The sequence below is a fragment of the Diorhabda sublineata genome, chromosome 2 (assembly GCF_026230105.1).
Source record: "Diorhabda sublineata isolate icDioSubl1.1 chromosome 2, icDioSubl1.1, whole genome shotgun sequence".
NCBI lineage: Eukaryota > Metazoa > Arthropoda > Insecta > Coleoptera > Chrysomelidae > Diorhabda > Diorhabda sublineata.
In genome coordinates, this window is record NC_079475.1 from 5,335,765 (window position 1) to 5,358,402 (window position 22,638).

The 22,638-nt window shown below is 31.0% G+C and overlaps 2 protein-coding genes across 4 annotated transcripts in view; both read right to left on the reverse strand.

Moving 5' to 3' along the window:
* The window catches only part of LOC130453065 (LIM domain-binding protein 2), a 104,242-nt gene extending 88,625 nt beyond the window's left edge, over positions 1-15,617 (reverse strand). Inside the window, exon 1 of one of the 3 annotated variants that reach the window (XM_056792657.1) lies at positions 15,256-15,617. In XM_056792657.1, coding sequence (XP_056648635.1) covers positions 15,256-15,289 — 34 coding nt within the window. In that variant the 5' untranslated portion in view covers positions 15,290-15,617. The remainder of the gene's footprint in view (positions 1-15,255) is intronic. The other 2 variants (XM_056792658.1, XM_056792659.1) reach the window with 2 other exon arrangements.
* Positions 15,618-19,590: 3,973 nt separating this feature from the next.
* LOC130453050 (putative uncharacterized protein DDB_G0288959) lies at positions 19,591-21,306 on the reverse strand. Its single transcript, XM_056792642.1, has 3 exons — positions 21,010-21,306; positions 20,667-20,862; positions 19,591-20,616 (listed from the first exon to the last, which is right to left on the reverse strand). The coding sequence occupies exons 1-3, from the start codon at positions 21,220-21,222 to the stop codon at positions 19,802-19,804; spliced, it is 1,224 nt and encodes a 407-aa protein (XP_056648620.1). The 5' UTR covers positions 21,223-21,306; the 3' UTR covers positions 19,591-19,801.
* Positions 21,307-22,638: the final 1,332 nt, after the last annotated feature.

Sequence of the window (22,638 nt, forward strand, 5' to 3'; positions counted from 1 at the left end):
GGAGAGTAGTTGGTACCAAACTATAACTACCTCCGTTGCATCATCTCTCTAAATCATTAGTAGTATATTTCGCAACAAAAGTTGTAAGTAACCCATTAGGCACGAGGTGAAAAATTTCACGAGTGCGTAATGGGCTTACAACTCTTGTAACGTACTATACTTTTTCTACGCCCATTCATAGCATGCTACTTAAGAAAACGTGTCCTATTTTTGAAGAAATTGCATAATGTGCTGCCTACATTTAGGGACATCACTCTTTCTATCCTAAATATATCTCGCTAATGCTAAAAGTTTTTATGTTTTTTAATTGATTAATTTTGTGTAAATAGACCAAATAAAGTCTAACGTAAATAAAAATTTGATTGTAATTTAATTAAACCAAAAAAGTTTAAGTTTTCTTCTCAAAACGCACGTGTATGTTATGAGATCTCATTACGTGTATGTTATTGTTAAATGTCATTTACAAGGAATGTTGACAGTGCGATTTTTGACGTTTACAGACATGGCGTAGCGGAAAAACAATTACAGAAGGCGAGATTTGTTTATCTGACGTAATAGTGACGTGGAGTAGGTTATTTCGAAAATTACTTCATAAAATTATAATTTTTGCCTCGTACTCCCAAAGGAGGTGTCCGCCAATTTCAATTGGTTCCTTCCAGAAACGACAACAGCTGTCGAAACGAACTTGTTTGGAGCCATTATCAAATTATGCTATCAAATCATTTGACAGAAAAAAGTTCATGCAATATTGAATATATGCGAGTGGAACTAATGCCCACGAATACCTCAATATAACGGTTGGAACAGGACGATATTGCAATATAAGTTTACGCCCAACTTCGATGTGTTCTGAAAAGCAGACGACTTTGGACTACTTTCACGAAATTCATTCAGTAGCGAAGTGCGACCACGATTGAATTCGGTCGGGAAACCAGCGAAACACGATGGTTCGGATTGTGCTCAACCACAAAAAGTCGAAGCGAGTTGATCGGCAAAATGCTGTTGGTTCAATCTACGTCGAAAGTCATAGAAAATCATCGCACGAAAATGTTTCAATTTGATTCCATTTTTTCACACAAATGAATGTTTTAAGTGTCTATAAACATCTCAAATAGCACTCGTATCATAACAAGTTCTGAATACGTTCACCATTAAAAATGTCCAACTTTATGACGATAATATCAGATTTGACATATTCACATCAGTGTTGCCATATCCCACAACTTAAGTAGCAGCCCTCGTAGTGGACAACTGATTTCAAAATTTGGTATATGGGCCTGATTGTTGTCTTTTCCCAATACTTTTTTGATATATTCCACATAAAAGGCACTTCACAGGAAACTAGTTCATTTTGTTGAAAAATTCCCAAAGCGTACTTACTTGATTTTTCGAAATCTACATTATGTTGGAACTTAGTTTTTTATCAAGCAGGGCTGAACAAAAAATAAAAATTGGAAATTTTTATTTTTTAACAGAGCCGTTTCACCTATACGGGAACACATTGTACACTGAATAAATTATGTAATTAATCATAATCGTAAATTGTAACACTAGTTTACAAAATTCAACTTTTTGTCTTTTGCCATAAATTTTTTGGTTGATAATATTCACTTATGGCTTATTATTGTCAAATCTACCTTGAAAATTCATCAAAACGTGTTACTTCATCTTTTAATATCTAGTTGGTTACACAACTTTTCCCGTTTTATATGTCTCAGGGATTAGTAGAGAATGATCCTTCCACCATTACATATAAAACTCGTCAACTGGATCTTATTACATTTGCCAAAAATTATCTCAGCTCACTATGGAAAAGATTAAAGTCGATTTTTTTGATGACCCCAGAAGGGACAACTTATACAAGATACTCAATTTAGAAATTGTATGATTGTAAAAGACCATATCCTACAAATGAAAATATGGGGCGCAGCATGCACTTCCTCCCATCCACTAGTCACCTGGACAGGAAAAGACGATGCATCAGGACTTCGGGATCGTGGAAAAGCGCTACCAGGGTTTCTGGGATACAAATGAGATGTCCCATTATTGTTGATCCCTGATACATCATTTTCCAAAGTTTATACATCAGAGAATAGCATTGAAACGAACTTGATTATCAACTTTTATTAGTAAAGTTTGTCTTAGTGAATACATGTTTCTCTACGTAGCTCAGAAACTACAGATGATAAAAATCTTCCAATTACATTTTTGAATAGCTTATCATAAATAGGCAGCAACAACTAAACTTTCTGGTAGCATTCTCTCGGTCCAAGCTTAGACCCCGACCCTAATCCAATTGACATTTTGTATTTCTCTCGATCAGCGGCAATGAAAAATGTGCGACTGTGGTTAAATATTTCTATTCCTAACATGATTTTATAAATTTGTATTAAATAATTAATATAACTCATTTATGTTAGATTTAAAGCAATAAAACTCCATTTTAGACGCGAATCTTGGGCTAACTTTTTGAAATAACGGTCACTGTACCCTTCCCATAAATGTGTTATAAATTATTAATATCAATATTAGGCAGACTAAAAATTTCGTAGACTGACACACAGATGGCGATGTTAGTATTAAATCCATATGATATTCAGGTAGCCCAGGAAAATCAACCGTTGAGAAGTAGTTTGCTGAGTATAAACGAGACTGAAGATTTGGGTATGCGAAAGCTGTATTCAAAGTAAAAGACACGCGAGCTCATAATTGACCAAAAGCAACAACGAATTGATTATTTTGAGCACTGTTTGGAGCTGCTCAATGGTAAAAAACCACAATTTTCATATCGATATGTGACAATGGATGAAACATGGCTTTATCATTTCACATCGACAGTGGACTACACGTGTTGAACCAACTCAAAAGCGTGAAATTCGGCTGGCTACTTTATGACATTAGTTTTTTGAGATGCTTTTGGTATAATAGTCATCGAGAAGAAAACAATAAACAGCGAGTTTGAGGATTCAAACTGAAGTTTTGAGGTAGACAAATAAAAACGAATATTCATAATTGAATATGGCTTTATTGTTTTTCAAAAACACTTTTGCATGCGTTTGAACCATCGACCGCTTATTTAGGAGTGGAAAAACGTTGACCTCGTAATTTATTTGTGATCTGCAGGAATAAGAAATTATTAATTGTCAAACAAGGACTGTACGGTGAATGAGCCATTAATTCGATGTTTTGATTGTTCAAAAACGTTTTTCTTTAAACTGATGTGCGAGAGCTCGCATGAGTCATCTTTTGCGATTGGTGTATCGGTATATCATTCAGAATAGACCGTTTTACGTTGTTCTAATGGAACGGTAGAGACATGTCCAGTTATTCTAAAAAACAGGCGACCATTTGCTTCGAAGTGCATCGAGCGCAATAACTTTTGTTGGATTTGGCTCGTCTAGAAAGATCCATACACTCGATTGTTGTTTAGTTTCGGGTTTATATTCATCGCCTGTCACGATCTTATAGACGTCTTTTTAAGCACCATGATTGAATTTTTTCAGCACTTTTTTGCACCAATCTGCACGAACGTTTTTTGAGCGATTATCAAATCTTTTTGACAGAAAAAAGTTCATGCAATGTATGCGAGTGGAACTAATGCCCAAGCATACTTCAATCTTCATTCACATCAGTGTTGCCATATCTCAAAACTTAAGTAGCAATCCTCGTATCACGTAGCGTTATTGGAGTGTTTTAAAGACAAAAAAGAACGTGTTGTTTCAGCAATACAATAAAAACCAGATATGGACAAATTGGACAAATTGGAAAATTTGTCCATATCTGGCCACCAGTGACTTTTGTGTCCTCATATTTAAAGAGGACACTCAGTGTATCGTCCTATTTTGAGTAATAAAATCAAATTTCAAAAAAAAATAGATTTTTTATGCTAGACTACGAATTTTTCGATTCAACTGGTAAAAAAATGGTTGTTGCTTATTTTTAAACTATAAAAATTCAATAATTGAACAAGTTTTGAGTTTGTGATAAAGCTATACAAAGTATCTAGTTTAAAATGCCATTTAATGAGCGGCAAATTAAAAAAAATTAATTGTTTATCTAATATATATATATATATATATATATATATATATATATATATATATATATATATATATATATATATATATATATATATATATATATATATATATATATATATATATATATAATATAGTTTATAATAGAAATTGCTTTAGTTTACTTACATTTTACGTTAGAATAGAACTTGTATAAATCTCTAATACTTTCCATTTTTTCACTAACTAAAATCAAAAGCGCACTAAAAATTTGCCACTACTAAACTGTTGGAACTATACTAAAAATATTTACAGAAGTAAATAATTGTACCTAGAAATAACTGGATATTAAGGAATATAAAATATAAACCTCAAAGTGACTAATTGATACTTGGTTTATGACAGTAAACAATTCCATTACTACCTCTAAATCCTAAACCCTCCCGCTCACAGGTAAAAATCTAAATATGTACTGAAATTCAAATCTTATCACTTATTATAGTGATTGGGGACAATTTACCTCTATACCAAGTCCCTTAGTTGTTATAGGGACTAAAATTTCGAATAAGCTTTATTTAACTTGAAAATTTTAAATTTGGTACATTGTTGTGACATAACCTTAAAATTTCACAAAAGTTTTTCATCAGTCAATTGATTTAAATAAAAATATTTTCATACTATGGATAATTTATTATATAACTTATTTTGCTCTTGCAATATTTCATAAAACTTTGTTATTTTCAAGGAAAAGTCGTAAGCCTTTCCCCAACATTTCCTAACAGTACGACGTTGTGACTAGCATTTTGTAATTTAAAAAATTATATCGTTTGCGATATACAGGGTGTCCCACGACAAGTTAATACTATCTGTATATTATGTATATGGAAATATATTTATAGTTAGGTTATATATTTTTAACTAACTACTTACGATAACGGTAAGATTATTTAAAAAAAAAATAAAGACATTTTATATTTATGAAGTTAAATTGAACACTTTTTATACACACCCTGTATAAAATAAAAAAATTTTCAACATAGATTCAAATACGTCTGACTTTGCTAAAAGCACATATTTAAGGGTATCCTCGTAAAATAATAATTTATAAGGGGCTGAATCAGTCAAATTTTTTACAAAAAAATTAATAACTCAAAAAGTATGCATTTTTCGAAAAATGTTTTCAGACAAAAGTATACTAAAATTTTACGTAGATTTCAAAAGTATTAATATACAGCGTGTTCCATTTAAAATAACAAAGTTACAGTCGGCCATCTTTGAAAATATTTTAGTTAAAAAGATCGTATCCGAAAAACCAAACGAAGAAATTTTCATAATTTTACTATTTTGCCATATACAGATAGTTTTAACTCGTCGTGGGACACCCGTATTAGTAGAACAAGAATTTATATATCTCTAATAATTAGTGATTTTTAAGAGATATAGAGGATTCGATTCTGAAAAAAACGACAAAATATTTGAAAAAATTGATGAAATTTTCATTGGAATCGATAGAATGATCAATATAATTTAATGTTTGACGATGATTTCATTCAAAAGTTGGCCGAGCTCCGCTTTAGACAGCTCATGCGCAAAGGCCAATATTGGCACCCTCTCTTCAACATATCGGCCGGTATTTCACGAATAAATGCTTCAATATTGGCCACCATTGCGTCAATCTTTGCTGGTTTATCTGTTCACCGAAGGCGGCTCTCAATTTGGCCATTGTTTCTCGTGCCGTGTGCCATGTGGCACCGTCTTGTTGAAACCACATGTCAAGCATGTTCAATTCTTCCATTTTGGAAAAAAAAAATCGTCAATCATCATACGGTAGTGCCCGCCATTCACAACGTTCCGGCCATCGTCGCTTTTGGGCTTGATGATGCCACCGGCCCATAATCCACACCAAACATTGATTTTTCGGGATGTATTGGTAGCTCTTGCAATGCTTCTGGCTGGTCTTCACTCCGGATCTCCCTCCAACTTTGCCAGCCCTCATTTACCAAATGTTAGACGTTGTGGGGAATCGTGTGGACTCAATTCTTGCACCAGCCGTATTTTATAAGGTTTTACGCCTAAATCCTTTCGCAAAATTTTCTACGTAGTGGAGTAACAGAGGCCCAATTGCTGCGAACGGCAGCGAATCGACATTTTACAGTCATCAGTAACACTGGCAGATACAGCCGCGATATCAGCGCTTTTGGCAACACCAAGGATGGGTTTTGGGCCAATTGGTGGGTTCGCCGATCCCATTCTGGCGAGTCCGCTTCGTCGATGACTTTGTTGCCCGAGTGACCGGACATCCAAATGGTACGGTTAAATTTTATTATTACAGAATAATCTGAATATTTCAAAAATTTTCATAAATGTACCTGAGCTAATGCAAGTTTTCGGTCTAATGTAACTATAAGCTGTACAGAATAATAAATAATGGTTTGGATAGGCCAAAAGCCATGTATATTAAAGATTATACAGCCGTATGATAAAATCTATAAGTATCTATTTGCCAAAAAAGTTAGATATTCTGTTTTATATTTTAATTCAAAAAATAACTTCCCAACAAATATCACTGAAAATACGATCTTTAAGTTTTTTTTCATATACAAGAGAACGTCGTTAAGATTAAGACCAAGGGAAATGTTAAATAACTTGAATTATAGACGTTTTTACTAACGAATGGTTTAAGTTAAAGAGTTTTTATTGGTTTATTTTTTTTCGATTATGAGATTTGCTTGCATGCAAATGAAATTTTAAAATGTACAAGTACGTACGTACTTTATTTTACATTTAAAGGAATATTTGTTGGCGAAATCATTCTTGAAATTTTCCAACCAACCATTGCCAGCTTCAAAATTATGGATTTGCAGTGACTTAGCAAAGTCTTCAGCTCTTTCCTTTAGTATTTTTATTTCTACATGATTTAAAACGTGTAAACTAGCATTGTTCTAAATTAGGAAATACAACAATTCTCCATCTTTTACATGGAAGACTTTCTCCCGATTCTTGCTTCTTCAATAATTCGGGTTCGTTTTTTAATATGATGTATTCCAAACTGGTCTACAACGTCTTTTCTCTTCAAACTTCTCAGTTAGTGCTTTCAGTTTTGGTTTTGAATCAATTTTCACTCACAGTGTGCAAAGAGATGCTCCCGGGCCGAAGGCTAAAAGCTACTGATACATAAACACATGCAAATAAGTTATTTTACTTAGACTTTAGTCTGTTGTTTACATTTGAAACCATTGGGTAAACACGTGTCAGCAATGGAACCTTTTCTGTTTGCACATTCATTCAAAATAACTCATTGATAGATGATTGAAATTACAAAGGTCGTCTTTGAATTACTTAGGTTTAGTATTTTAAGTAAAAGAAGTTTTGTACTCCGAGTGGAAGGAAACTCAACATTTTATGAAATTATAGAGGTTATTAATGAAGAATGGAAACTTCTAGAGAAAATCATAAAAAGGCGGTAAGTAAAATAATACCACAGAAAATGAAGCAGGGAAAAATGGGCGAATGGTTCGATGCCAAATGTAAATAAGAAATTGATACGAGGAAACGAGCCAAACAAAAATTGCTACAGAACGGAACAGATAAAAAACTTTATGAAGAGCAAAGGAGATCAACGACGTGTAGAGCAAAGAAACGCAAAGGAATGGAGAGGAGAATTAGATGCATTGAAGAACGTTTTCCATACAAAGAAATGAAGAATTTCTGTGAAAAAATAAAATACAATAAAGGGCAAGCTGAGCAGAACATTATGTATATAAAAAATAAGAAAAGGAGAATAATAATAGATGATACCAATATGATCCAAAAATGGAAAGAGCTTATAACCCAAGATTGGAATAATATCGAAAATATATTAACACCAACAAAGGAGGAAAAACTGAAAATAATTCAGAGGCTAAAAAAGGCAAGTCCCCGGAAAGGACGAAATAGAGCCAGAGTAAATCAAATATGGTGGAAATGCGCTGCTGGATACAACCTACAAAATTTTGACTTAGGCCATAGATAAAAGTTTGAGAAAATATGGAGAAAACATGTTCAGAGACTACCAATGAGGGTTTAGATCTGGAAGATCAGCCGCAGACCACATTTTCACTGTGATGAGGTATGAAAACGATTTGCCTTCATAGTGTTCCAAAAAGCTTACGAATTTGTGATCAAAAACCATTTATACAGCATTATGAACGAGCTTAGTATTCAAAAAAAACTTATAAGTCTTACAAAAATTATTCTCGAACATACAAAACGAAGGTAAAGGCAAATCAAAGAATAATAGGCGATAAATAGGAGATTTATGGCTGAGGAGGACAAATAATTAAATAAAGAAACCATTTGGAAAAGGAGAACTGAGCAAAATAGTAAGATCCAAAAGAATAGAGTTGCTGGGTCACATACAAAGAATACCAAATTTTAGAGCAACAAAAAAATGGAACAAGGAACAAGAAGGACCAAAGAAAAGATAATACGCAGAGGTGATGGAAGAAAGGAATTCTGGACTGGATAACGAAAGCAAAAAATAGGAAAGAGTGGAAAGCCAATCACTTCCATGCTAAGTGCCTAAAAGGCCTGCGTGAATCACTTCACACATCATTTCATGTCTTTTCTATTAAGATTTATTTCCAACGTTCAGTTTATGGCGTAAAGAAATATTCGTGTCAAAAATCCGTGGATTCTCCCTACTAAATAATGTCTACTCTAACCTAAACAGCCATCACTCCACTGCAACAATTTGATGTGAGTTTTCTAAGGCTTTCCATTCTGCAGCCCAGACATGAATCCCATAGAACATGTCTGGGACGAATTGGGATACCCGCAGACACGCACCAGCACAAAGAACTGCCCAGGAGCTGAGAAGATTGCTGTTGCAGAAATGGGATAACGTCGACCAGAATGTGATCCGCAACTTAATTTTTCCTATTTCAAGTTTTTTTATTGTGTTCGTTCCATATCTTCCCCAACAACAAAATGTTGAATTTCGCCCAAAATGTTAATTTGTTGGTTTTTCAGAATAAATTATTGAATCCAAGAAAAAATGTATATTTCTTTAGTATAGAGTGCAACGATGCACAGTTTGCGAAAACTATCTGAAAACGTAAAATTTCAAACATGAAAATTTTAAGGTGACCTCAATTTTTTGCTCGCCAGTGTATTTAATCATACATAAGATACTAAACAATAATATTTACTTTTTCAACAATTTTTGTTTCTCCACACATTTTGCATAAATTTTTGTTAGTGAAATTACTGGGATAATAAATAAAATTTGAAATAGTAATAGTAATACTTCGAAACATTAGATACTTACCTACCTGAGTAGGTAATTGATAATCCTACAATTAGTACAAGATAATTATTTAATGGACTGAAAATTTCATGTATTGGTATATAGATGGGGCTACTAATATTAAATCCATATGATTTTGAATTAGGCTTAACCTACAAAAGACACGTGTATGAATGTGTCAGCTGTCTTACTATCTAACTATATTCAACCCAATTAATCATAGAAGCTTACAACATAATATAGAAACTAGTCAGGCAGTTAAAAAGCGAACTTCTACAGCGCCTAAAAACGAATATGGAAAATGATAACAGCGTATCGAAATAACTGAACTCTGTCAATCGAGTCAAATATTAAGGGCAACCGTAACAGAACTATTCAAAGGAGAAGGTAATATTAAGAAAACCAACATACCACACACAAAGAATAACGTAGAAGTCACCATTCCAGAAATCGACTAATCCCTAAAACCAGTTGGTCATTTAGGAAGAAGCTATTAGATATTTTAATAATATTAGGATATGGTGATAGGCGTAGAAGTCAACAAGAAACGTGTAATATCTTTAATAATTTATATCCTAACCGAAATCCTAACAAGATCTCATGTCAGTGAATTAGTAAAAAAGGTTAACAAAACTGGTTTAGTAAAAGATTTATCCAAATCAGGGTGCAACTGAAAACAAATCTTTAGATGTTTCTGTCCTGTTAGAAGTCGATCCACACTTGAGTACTAGAAAAATATCCAGGGAACTTGATATTTCTCAAACATCCATAATGAAAATTTTACGTGATAATAAATTCCATCCATACAAAGTAACGTTGGTTTAAGAGTTCTCAGATTAAGATTTTGCAAACCTAATAATGGAAAATGTTACAATAAAAACTATCCAAACGTAAATCGACATAATAGTAGGTAGTGTTCATGTAACAATCCTCGTTGAATGCGTGAATCCCACACCCAATATCCCGAAAAACTGAATGTATGGGCGACAAAATAATTGGTCCCTTTTTCATTAAGGGTAACTTAAATGGTCCGGCGTCTTTAGTTTTTATGGAAAATAGTATTAAACCTGAGTTGGCTCGGATATTTCCAAATCCAAGTGAGTACTTTCAATTACATTTGAAGAAAACTTCATTATTAGAAATTTTCAGACAATAACAATATCCCAAATGACAATATTTGGCTACAACAAGATGGTGCCCCACCTCACTATGCGTGTGTGGTGAGGCAATACCTAAATAATGTGCTTCCCACAAGATGGACACGATCGCCCGACATGAATTCTTTAGACTATTTCCACTTAAAAGCATCGTTTATAAAACAAAACCTGCCAATATTCAGGAATTAAAAGATATGATTACCACAGAGATAAGAAATCAGGGATATTGCAAAATGTATTGCAAAGTTTTGAAAATCCCATGGTTTTTTGTATTCAAGTAAATGGACAACATTTTAAGCATCTGCTGTAATCGCCTTTACTGTATTCCTGTTTCCTAAAATTCGTAATTTTTCTACTTCACAAATGTGGATCTACTTCTAACATAACACAAACATTTAAAGATTTGTCTTCAATTTCGTTAAATTTTTAATATTACATGAAAAATAATCAGTATTTCTTAAGGATTTCTAAAAACATAAAATATACAGGAAGATCAATTCGAAATAATACATTATTTTTCCGGAAAAAGAAAAGATCTGACAACAATGTAAATGCCATCATAATACCGGTCGTATCTCAAGACTCTTGCACACAAAAATTTATAAAAGTTGTACAAGCCGCTTTCGAGATAATTGAGGCGTTCCATACATAAAACTCACTCTATGTATCATTGATTTTCGACAAAATCGAACGATGATTTTTTAAATAAAAAGAAAAAATTTAATGTTCACACCAGATGCTTGGTCTTCAAGATCTTTAATATTGCGCTTTAAAGAGAAACTGTAAAATTGAGGTTATGTAGGTATTTATTTCGATTTAAATGAACATTTATGCTTTGAAAATGGAATCAAACTTAAAACAATATTCGGAATATGAATTATTACTCAATAAATGACACTATAAAAGCGCCCAAGAAGGTAATATATAACTAAAAAGTGTTAAAAGAGTAATCGGCAACATCAGTTTCAAGTTTTTGTGTAGCTGGCAATTAGGTTATAACGATAATAATAATAAGGATAATAATTAACTTTGTTAAAACACAAAGAACTTTCATTTTAGTGGTACTGAAAACAACTAAATCAAAAAGTATTATTCCATAGTATTCAAATTTTGTACGCAGTAATTTCGAATACGGAGACAAATAAACAAATAATTTGTAGTTTAAAATTTGACACTTAACACAAATCTCATGGGATTTTTTTTCTAATTGATTTTTGTGTGCCAAGCTCATGAGTGTCATGGGTCTCGTGCTTAATAAATTGGCAAGGAACTATTGTGTTATTCAATGAAAAGGTCAATTGTGTAACCCCGTAGGAAAGTAATCAAATTAATCACTAGTAACGGGTCCAGTGATAAATAACCCTCATCAAAAATTGTCAAGAGATTTTTAAGGACTTAATTCCTTAAATTTGACCAATGGAAATTTATTATACGCAATTCATAATAAATGCAAATGAAAAAGCGTTGTTGCCAAAGTTAGTATACGAGCGAACAGGAAGTAACTGATTAAAAATTGTTTTAATCAACTTCGACAGGACATACATAAAAAACAAAGAAATTTTTCGTTTCAACTACGATTAAGGTTGGCAACGCTGTAAGTTATTTTTCGCATAATATCGTTTCCTATAGATTAAGATAGTATAGAGGGATATAAAAAATTGGTATAAGGTATAGTAATTTCCGTAAAATATGCGCTATTGCCAAATCTTCAGCCACAATTTGAAATATTACATTAGAATATTTCTAATATATGAATTAATGGGGTTATGACACACCTATATTTATTATTATTTCAAAATTGGTAATTCTAAATTAATTACTCAAATTTAAATTCTTTTAAATTAGTTTTCTTGAAATAATTTATCTGGCTAATAATAATCACAAAATACGGGTCAGTATTACAAAAATTGTCTTCACAGTCTGTGTAGAAGTTACCACCGAATTAAAAATACCTCGACCTATCGACGAAACAATATCTATCCACCAGAGACTCTGGTGATAAAAAACTTACAGGGCGACCTCGAAAAACCACAACCGCTGAAGATAAACGTATTGTATTGATTAGTAAACGTGATCGACGACTGACGGGCCCAGAGTTATCAACTCAAATCAATGAATCTTGGGATATACCTTTGGATATTTCTACAGTGAAAAAGAAATTGAGAGAATCTGGTTTTTTTGGAAAGGTCGCAGAAAGCTAAGAGGTCGCAATGGACTAAAGAACTTAAAAACGTATGAAGAGTGGGAAAGAGTTTTAAGGAGTGATGACTCAAAGTTTGAGGTTTTTGGGTCTACTAGGAGAGTGTTTGTGCGTAGGTCAAACGAAAAACTACTGTAAAAAACAGTGGAAGCTCAGTGATGGTTTAGGGATGTTTTGGAGCAAGGGAGATTGGAGACCTGGTAAAAATTGAAGGTATTAGAAAATCGGAAAGTATTAGAAAGAAAGAATGTACTAAAAGTAATTATTTGATGGTCATAGTCGCCCGACATCAACTCGATTGAGTTGTTGGGAAAAGATGGACAAGGAAATTAGAAAGCAGTGTCACATCTTTGGAATATGCTGAAAAAATAATAAAACCAAATAGACGACGATTGTTTCTCGTAATTATTACAGAGAATACCAAAATTGTGTACCGAAATAATAAAAGTAAAATAGGGGTTACATCGACGAATCAAAATTTTTAAATTTGTAAAAATTATTTCGTATGTGTTGATTGTTTCCTGCGGTTTCCCTGCAACCTGGTGAACCAGTTCTCCAGACAAACGGCCGACGAAAGGTAAAACGCAGCCATAGCCGTATCCGCCCGCCCCGTTTCAAATTTAAAATCAACACAAAATTTTAAAATAAAAACAACCACAACCCCGGCCCTGCAGAGAAACAATTCCTATATCAGGGCCAGCACCAACAAACCCTCCTCCTATTAAAATTTTCTTTATCCTACTAATCTCTCTCTTTTATCTATATATATTCTTTGAAATATAAGGTGGGCAAGAACTTTCGACCGATAGTATATCTCTTTAAAAAAAGAATAACTTAGAAATAGTAAAAATAAAAATAAAAAATTCATTTAATGGGAAAATATTGATTCTCCAAAGTGTTTGTTTTTTCTTTTCCTCAAAATATATTGATGACAACTGAGTTGGTCAACTCAGGAGCTAGTCTGTATACCTTCATTATTTATAATTTCAATTTAATGATGAAAATAGTCCCATTTAAGGTACTGAGATCGAAATTAAAAATTCGAAAAAATTATGACATAATCCAAACACTTTATTCACATGAGAATTTTTAATTTGAGTAATAAAATTATTAAAAATATAAATACTTGTTTATATTTTTTTCAAGTTAACAATAAAAGAAAAAAAAAAGAAAATAGTCAATTTGTTTATAAATAATTAATAATTATATGAAGTAGAAAATTATTGTTTATGAAATAAATATTTTTAATTAATGAAAAAGAGAAAATATTTTCATTACATTGTTGTATTTCTTTTTGTTGAAAATTGATCCAAACGAAAGAGATTTTTTTAAGGTACTTAGAGTGAAATTTGTAAAAATTGTGGTATTTTCTCAACATTCATTCAGAGAATTTATTACCACTAGAATTTCTAATTTGAGTCATAAAAGTTTCAAAAACATAAATGTTTAAATTTTTTTATTTTAACAATTAAAGAAAAAACATCAAAATAGTCAATTTCTTTATAAATAATTAATAATTATATGAATAAATGCCTTTTATTGACATAAAAACAATAATATAATAATAAAGAAACAAAATTTATTACCTCCTTGTGTTTTTTTTAATTTCGTCTGGTTTATTGAAAAATTGACTTAAATGAAAAATTCTAACGTAAATAAATTCTCTAAAGTGTTCAGATTATACCATATTTTTTTAGATTTTCCAAATTACTTCAAGTACCTTAAAAAAAGTTCACTTTCATGGCGGTACAAGCAATCTAGCAATGGCGCGGGGAGGGCTGTTTTCATCGATAAATTAAAACTATAAATAATGCAGATACATTTTCGTCCTCCCGCTATTTCCTCCTCTTTGAGAATATTTGTTTTTAAATTCAAAAATATTTATATTTCACGAGCTGTTAGCGAAAAAGCAAACAGTATTTTTTGAACGTGTTTATAACTTATGAAATTTTTTAAAGACTAATTAATTTTTTTCACAAAATGATTTAGACATAATTCCTTATGGAATGTGCTATTCTAGTACATAATTTTAGTAATAGTATGCCTAATTAATACCGATTTTAACTCGTAGACTAAACTTAAAGGTATTAGAAGAATCCGGTAGAAATTATAATTAAAATTGCAATACCTATACAACCATTATCATGTAAGTCAACAAAACTTATTCAAAAAATTTTGATTTAATTTAGAGCACCTATTTTTAAATGTTTTGGATATAAAATGAAATAAATAATAATCTCAAATATACCTAAATGATATGTTTTTTATAATAAACTAATTATTTATGAAAAATGATGAATTTTGTACATTTCAAAAGTTACTTTATAATAAAACCTATTTATTATAATATTCAACGTTCTAAAGGTTTCCATCATTTTGTGCAACAAATTAGTGTTAAATGTATAAGTTACTAGTAAAGTGACTCATTAATTTGCAAATAAAACAATGATGTACCTGTTTATAAAACACAAACCACATCAGTAGTAAAAATTAATTTATAACAAACAACGTCTAGGTACACCTTTTGTTAAAAGTTAGGTTATGTTTACTATAGTTTGCTTAACCTCTGAAAATAAATAATAAAATATGTATTACATTTTGACTTTCTGGGTACTCGAACTTGTTTCATCGTTTCAATATCCGTTCTCTCGTTTCATTTTCGTCACTGGGGTGCAGTTTGTTAATTGTTATAAAACTCCACATAACTACGCACGCGAACACCCGGATTTTATTAAGAAATCTAGACTAAACTCAAGAAATGTCACTAATATCACTTTTATAAATCAAACAGTTGTTTTCAATCAATAAAACAGAAATACACCGCATTAATTTCTTACAGATTCACACGAGATTCACCAACGGAGGTATAATAAACAGAATCTGTAGAAGGCGCATGTTTATGAGCCGCCATTTGTTAGGTGTTTACAAAGCACCTACCTACACAACCACAGCACTATGTTTCGCCGGTCAAATATTTCTGTATCAAAAATGTAGTCAATTGCAACAATAATTATAATATTTTCGTGTTGTTAAATAATTTTTGGAAACACGTTTTAAATTTTATTTACTTGGATGCATTTTTATTGTATATATACGATGATGCTTTATTTTAACGAATTTTAGGTTAGAACTGTATTTAGATAGGAACTTGTTTTATTTTTAGAAACAATTATGTGTGTATTTTCAAAAGTTTATTATATTTATTTTTCGCATTTGTAAGGGAGGATTAATTAAAATTCAATATTTTTATTTATGGTTAATTTAAGAAAGTATAAATGCCCACCTTGTTCGGCTTTGCCGTAAGCTTTTTCTAGTAAGGGAGCAATGGCAAAAGCGTCAACTGAACTTCTTCTTAGGTCTCCTGCAAAAATGATCCTGCGAAAATCCTCCAACTGCTGCCATTTTCACAGAACAATGCTGATGAGACGAACATCAGCGGTATTCGAGCCGTGAACACCCGACGAACGACACATAACACCGCACCGGTTTTGAATTCAAAACACAATCACAATCACAAAATATTTAATAAAGAAAACTTCCAAAACTGGTGGAAACTGTCGCAACTCACCGTACGCGAGATTAGCCATCGAAGAATAGAACTTAATTTTGAAAAAAAAATGTACCCGTGTGTAGATTTTTTTCCTCCGCGAAAGTCGGCGGGAGTTGACAGTAGTGTCACCCTAAAAATCAATAGAGTTAACCACCCCCTTTATCCCTTCCCCATCCGCTGCTCATTGAACATGAACATCATTAGCAGACGGGACCGCGCGTCAAATCAGGCCGGGTTTTTCGATCTCTAGATCGGCGGGATTACGTTGCACTGAGGTCTGGAAGAATACAGAAGAACAAACACCTTAGGCCAGTACGGGACGTCACTCTCTGTCACAGAGACAGCTATGCCACGTATAAAGTAGAGCAGCCGTGCCGATGTGCCGGTTTCTGTTTATCGGATGACTACTACCACGCTCGTAGCGTGACTTTACACTGTTGGTTCATTCGCATAAAAAGCAACTTGAAGTATAAAAGTGCGACCGACGAGTAGTAGCGACCCGACCGCACATGGGCTGCCGTCGCTGACAAACAATAGAGGGGATGACGTGACAATTGACAACCTATAAATACTCATTTTACTGCGTTGATTTGACTTGTCAAAATGGGCTTAATCGTTCCGAAGGAAGATAGCGAGCTAAAACCTTCTAGTTGCTTAGGTTCCATTAATCATCCATTGATATTATAAATATTAAATGTTGACACTATTTTAATAGTTACAAATAAAGATTTCAATTGAGACATGTTAAAAACATTATAAATCAAAGGTCAAAGTAGAACATAGGCGTAGGTGACAACAAAAATGGACGAGATTTAAAACTACCCCTACAAAAACATATAAAATAATGTTGATAATAGATAAAGTAAAGTACTTGCAGAGAAATACAGTGAGGTGGAATGTATATACAATGTATTTTTGAAAAGCTTCTTCAGTAGTAAAATTTTATACGATATTAATAATTTATGTAATGTAAAAATTGTTTGGGTACTCTCGACTATTTATCTTCATAATTGAAGCATAAAAAACTTGGCAGTACTGTAACTGCCTCTACAAATAATAAAAAGCTTTTGAGACTATTTGCGAGGATTACTTAAATAGAAGAAAAATAAATTTAATTCAATTTCAACAATGATTGGAAATAAAAATTTCTAATGAACTTTGTAATATTAATATTGTAATACTATAAATTTCCATATCAAAATGGAAAAAAATTCATTATGTTATTATTCCAAATTACTTAAGTTTGTGCTCATTTGAGAATAATTCATGATCATTAAACTAATAATAACGAACAAAAGGAGGAAATAGTGCCGATAATCGTATCAATGAAAAACCTCATACGCAAACAGCTGTAAGGCAGTCGCAGATACCTAGGCTTTGATCTACAGAGAGAAAAATTTTAACAAACATTCTAAATTCTTATCCTGTATCGGCCATTGCTGTTTTGTAATATAAGCAGGTTTCAAGTTGTGTAACTAAATTGTCCTTGGATAGTTATTAATTTTTCTTTTCTAAAATATTTATTAGAGGCAATAATATTTTATTTTATAACTACATTCGATCACTTCTAATTATAAAGTTACTACGCCCATGGTGTGAATTCGAATAAGTAATCCCAGGGCTGGATTCAGGAGGAATGAATGAGCTACACACCACAAACCCCACCCACCACAAACAGCGCCTTGTTAATAAGGGGAAAGGGAGAGTTTGAATATTCAAATAATGAGTAACGTATTGATGTTACGTATTAATTTATCTATGGATACAATGAATAAAACAGTGTCTATATAATTTTTATACCAATTTCATTGTTAATTATTTAACATTTTTGTAAACGTATTCCATGAAAATTTAATAATTACCATTATTATTAAATATTATAATTTATGACAAATCAAATGACTGCTTATTTTCGTACATATTTTCAGGCAATTTTAAAAATGAATAAACTTTAAATGTTAATTACATTACATCTTCACCTCAGATGTAGTTTCAAATTATGTGGAATGTTACCATTTCTATAATTTACTAAAAAATATATTTTATTCTATATTCTTCATTCGAACACATACTGCTCTGCAATTCGCATTGCAATGCTACTGTTTCATATTAATTCTTTTTTAAAACCCGTGTAGCTCTGCAACCCACATTACAAATACAATGAAGCTTCACAAATAAATATTATTTAATAAAATCAATTAGGCAATCAGCAATGCACCTAATAATTTGAATAAGAAAAAAGTTGCTTGTACATGTAAATATTTGTCTTATTAATACTACTATTCAAAAATTTCCAGTTTTATTAATTTTTTTTATTTAATTATTAAGATTTCATTATTTTAAGGAAAGAGAAAATTAAAATTTTATTACTAATGTGACGGTATGAAGTATCGTAAAATAACTTTAAATTTCATAAAATTTCAAGTTATGATGTCAAATTACTTCTAAAATATCTACTTTTTTACTTCTTAGATCTTTTTATATGTTACTATGTTTTTCCTGTTAAATCGTATTTATTTTATGTCTCTTTTGACTTATTTCCGTCTTAATTAAAATATTGTGAGGTGGCATCAGAGTTCATTGACATTTAAAAAACAATCTATCCACCTTTTCACCTCTTTTCGAAATAGAATGGAATATTTGCATTTTTCGTGCTGTTTTTCCTCAAGATAATGTTTCTACAAATCCTACTAATTGTATGTCTTTAATCTATGGCGATAGACAACGGCAGTTTTAAAAGTAAATAATTCTTAGAATATCTCCACCACTGATTTTCTTTCAAATTATCTTATCATTCTTATATTTATCATGTTTATTTGTCCTTGTTTTGTGGACTTTTCATAATATTGTGGGTATTGAATAAATTTGTTAATTTTAATTGTTCCCATCATAACAAATTTTGTTTAATTAAATCGAAATAAGAAACAACTAGGCAACTAAAAATGCACCTAATAATAGCAATATTTTTGTTTTACTGGTTGCCTAGTATCAACCATAGAAGACATAGGCTAAAAGGAAAGGAAGCAATAAACAAAAGTTCAATGCCCATGATGGCGGACGGCAATATACGCTTTACCATAGGTGTGCTATAAAAAAATTAATATATTAAAGTACAGTTTTCCATTGGAGTAATGTCATGAAGCATCAAATTTTTTGTCTCTAAATTGATTTTGATTCATTTTTGCCAAATATATTTCGATATTCGAAAAAAAAATCGATATTCCTTTTCCTTTTGAAATAGAATATTTGCATCCATTGTTTTATTTTTTAATTAACTATATCCCTTTAATTTATGTAAACCTAGACAATTTTTTCAATTAGGAATTTGGGTTGAAAGTAAGAAGTAAAATAAATAATATATATTTTAATAAATATTTGTATACAAAGTTTAATTCAATAATTTAATCTTATTTGCATATATACAATACTGATGATTCTAAGTAGGTCGAAACTTGGATAGGTAGTTTATGCAAACTCAAATAGGACTGTCCATCACTATTCACATTCTCCTAAATGTAATTCAATATTCTTTGTGGCATATACTAAAGAAGTAATTGTTCTCCTTGAATGAATTCACCATAATTTCCTTTTTTAATCCAAATATATAGAATCCGCGTCATCTCGATCGACATTCAAAACAATACTGTCTTCATTATTTGAACCACTTTTATCTTCTTCTGTCGTTTTTTTATCTTCATTCAACTTTCTTCTCCTACAAGCGTGTTTCGAACAAACTTTTTTACGTTTTCTCGTACCGTTCAACCCACTGGAGTTTTCTTCTGAAGAAGATAAAGTTAATTCGTTATTCTCATCTCGATCGTCGCTTGTTTTATCTTTTTCCATTTCTCCTTGGCATACATTTGAAGATACCGATTTCCTAGATTTATCTACTATTATTACTCCGTTTTCTTTTGTTTCTACGTATTTTTCTTTGATATTTTCCTGTATTATCAAATTATCATCATTGGTTATCTCTACCTGTTTGTTTACATCTAAATTAGAATCTTTATCTAACCCATTCTTGTCACTAATATTTCTATTTTCATTATTTTTCTCAATTTGTACCGAGTTTCCTTCATTCTCCGATTCACTAGAAGTAATAACAATTTCAATATTTTTCGGACTCTCAACTATAACCGCATCTTCATCATCATCATCTTCTTGGTTTCCTTCAGGTTTTTCAGCATCAGGAGCTTTCTGACTTTCTAATACTAACTGAGATCTGATAGCTCTAGCTCTCGCTTGTAGCTCTAGCAATTCTAGAACACTCATTAGATTCTTTTCACTCATAGGATTCATTTCAACTTCTTTCTTTTTATCTCGTTTCTCTTTTTTTATTTTCTTCCTTTTAGGTTCTTCTTTAACTGTTGTTTTGTGTTTCTTTGTTTTCTTTTGTGAATCACCCTCTAGAAAATAATATCAAAATAAAAGATTCAAACAAAACAAATGAACTTACCAGAATCTAAATCTATGATCAGATCGTCGTCGCTAATGTCATCTAAAGATATAATATCAACAGACTGATCTTCAGGATCAGTAGAACTGCTTTCTTCATTCAAATTTTGACCATTAAAAATATACTTAAGTCTTTTATTTGATATACCTAATAATTCCTCTAATAACATTGAATTAATCTCTTCTATATCCATACTCTATAGAAAATGGAAGAAAAATAAAGAAATGTATTTTTATTTTCATACATACATAGCTGTTAATAGTATTTCAATAATGTTGAATGAGGGAATCATTAAAAACTTATGTATTTAATTTTTATAAACACAAACTCAACCTCAACTTACTTTCATACAATCAGGTGCCATACTTTTTATCTTTCTTGGTTTTATTATTTTTAATATTTCTTTCATCATTTTTACTCTATCATTTAAATAATAAGATAATTCGTGTTCGCTATTTTCATCTTCGGATTCAGCATTTGATGAAATAAGTTTCATTAATTGTTTATCTTTTTTCGAATAGCGTCGTTTATCGTCTTTGTGTTTTAATAAATTCATCTTTAATAATTGTTATTTTATAGAAAAGTAAACATTGTAAAAAAATGTATAAACCTAAATATAAATAAACATTTTAACCTATGTGGGGTAACTGTCAAAATGGTTCTTCTTCTCGTTGAGACGCACAGTATCTAAACTTACATAGACAACAAAATAAAATGTTTTTCTGTTATTTGCTCACACAATTTTTAACTAATTTTCTGGACAACTAGCGATGCATTTCTAAAGTAATTTTTTTCTTGTTCACCTTTATTTAGTAGCTCAAATGTCTAATTTACTACGATGAATGGAAATGAAAAAATTCTATGTATTTTTATTATACATAGTTTAGTCAGTTGTATTATATTTTATAAATCTAAATGATCGATCATTTACTAATAGGAAAAAAACAACTGATATACTGAGGAAAAACAATTGATTCAAATATTTCTTTGAAACTCACAATAAAAGGAAATAGTATTAATAATATTAATAATTTCGTGGAATGACATGAACACAGAAATAGATGTACGGATTGATTAAGCAATTTCCAACATTACAAATTAATTACACAATATTACTTATACCACTAAATACATATTATATTTATAATCTTTAGACAATATTATAGGGCCCGTAGGAAAATTTTTAATTAATTAAATAATTTTTAATGTGAATTAAATCTAAAATTTATTTTTAATTTGGAATGCGAGAACTAATTATTTGTATTATGATTTTCATTCGAAGAACTTCTACTGTTTTTTCACTTTTGAGTGAGTGAATCAATTATTTGTATCATAAGTTTAATTTTCTTACAAATAGTGCTTTTAATAATTCGCTCAACTTCATACAATGTTGCCTACATTTGGGAATTCAAAATTATGCTTCATCTCGAAAATTTGTAATTACATAATACTTAGTGTTTAGTATTACAAAGAATTTCAACTGCTGTTTACTTTTGATTGTGTGAATTAATTATTTGTATTATAGTTTTAATTATCACAATATGTTGTGTCTTGGACAATTCACGTAGTTGTATAACGTGTTGCCGACATTTAGGAATTAAAAATTATTCTTCATCTCAAAAAATCGTAATTGGATAATACTTAGTGTGAATTGTGACGTTATTAGGAGGAACTTCATCTGTTTTATCTAATTTTTTATTATTGAATGTGTAACTAATTATTTGTATGATCATTTTAATTATTTTTTTAATATAGAATTTCAGGGCCGGTTCCAGCATTTTGTCGCCCCTATGCCCAATAATTTCCCCCCTACTCTTGTTAAAGCTACTTTCCTAAAAACCATTATCCAAAAATTTTATCACGTCTATATGTAAATTGTTTAAACTTGACTCCACGATGAAAGAATATACTTGGTTCAGGGCTAAACAAAATGTATATTTGAAACAGTTTAAGCAATTTTATGTATTAAATA

Coding starts and splice junctions, on each gene's coding strand:
- LOC130453050 (XM_056792642.1), bottom strand. CDS start 21,222: ATGAATTTATTAAAACACAAAGACGATAAACGACGCTATTCGAAAAAA. Junction 20,863..21,009: donor TGGCACCTGATTGTATGAAA/GTAAGTTGAGGT, acceptor CATTTTCTATAG/AGTATGGATATAGAAGAGAT. Junction 20,617..20,666: donor GATCATAGATTTAGATTCTG/GTAAGTTCATTT, acceptor ATTATTTTCTAG/AGGGTGATTCACAAAAGAAA.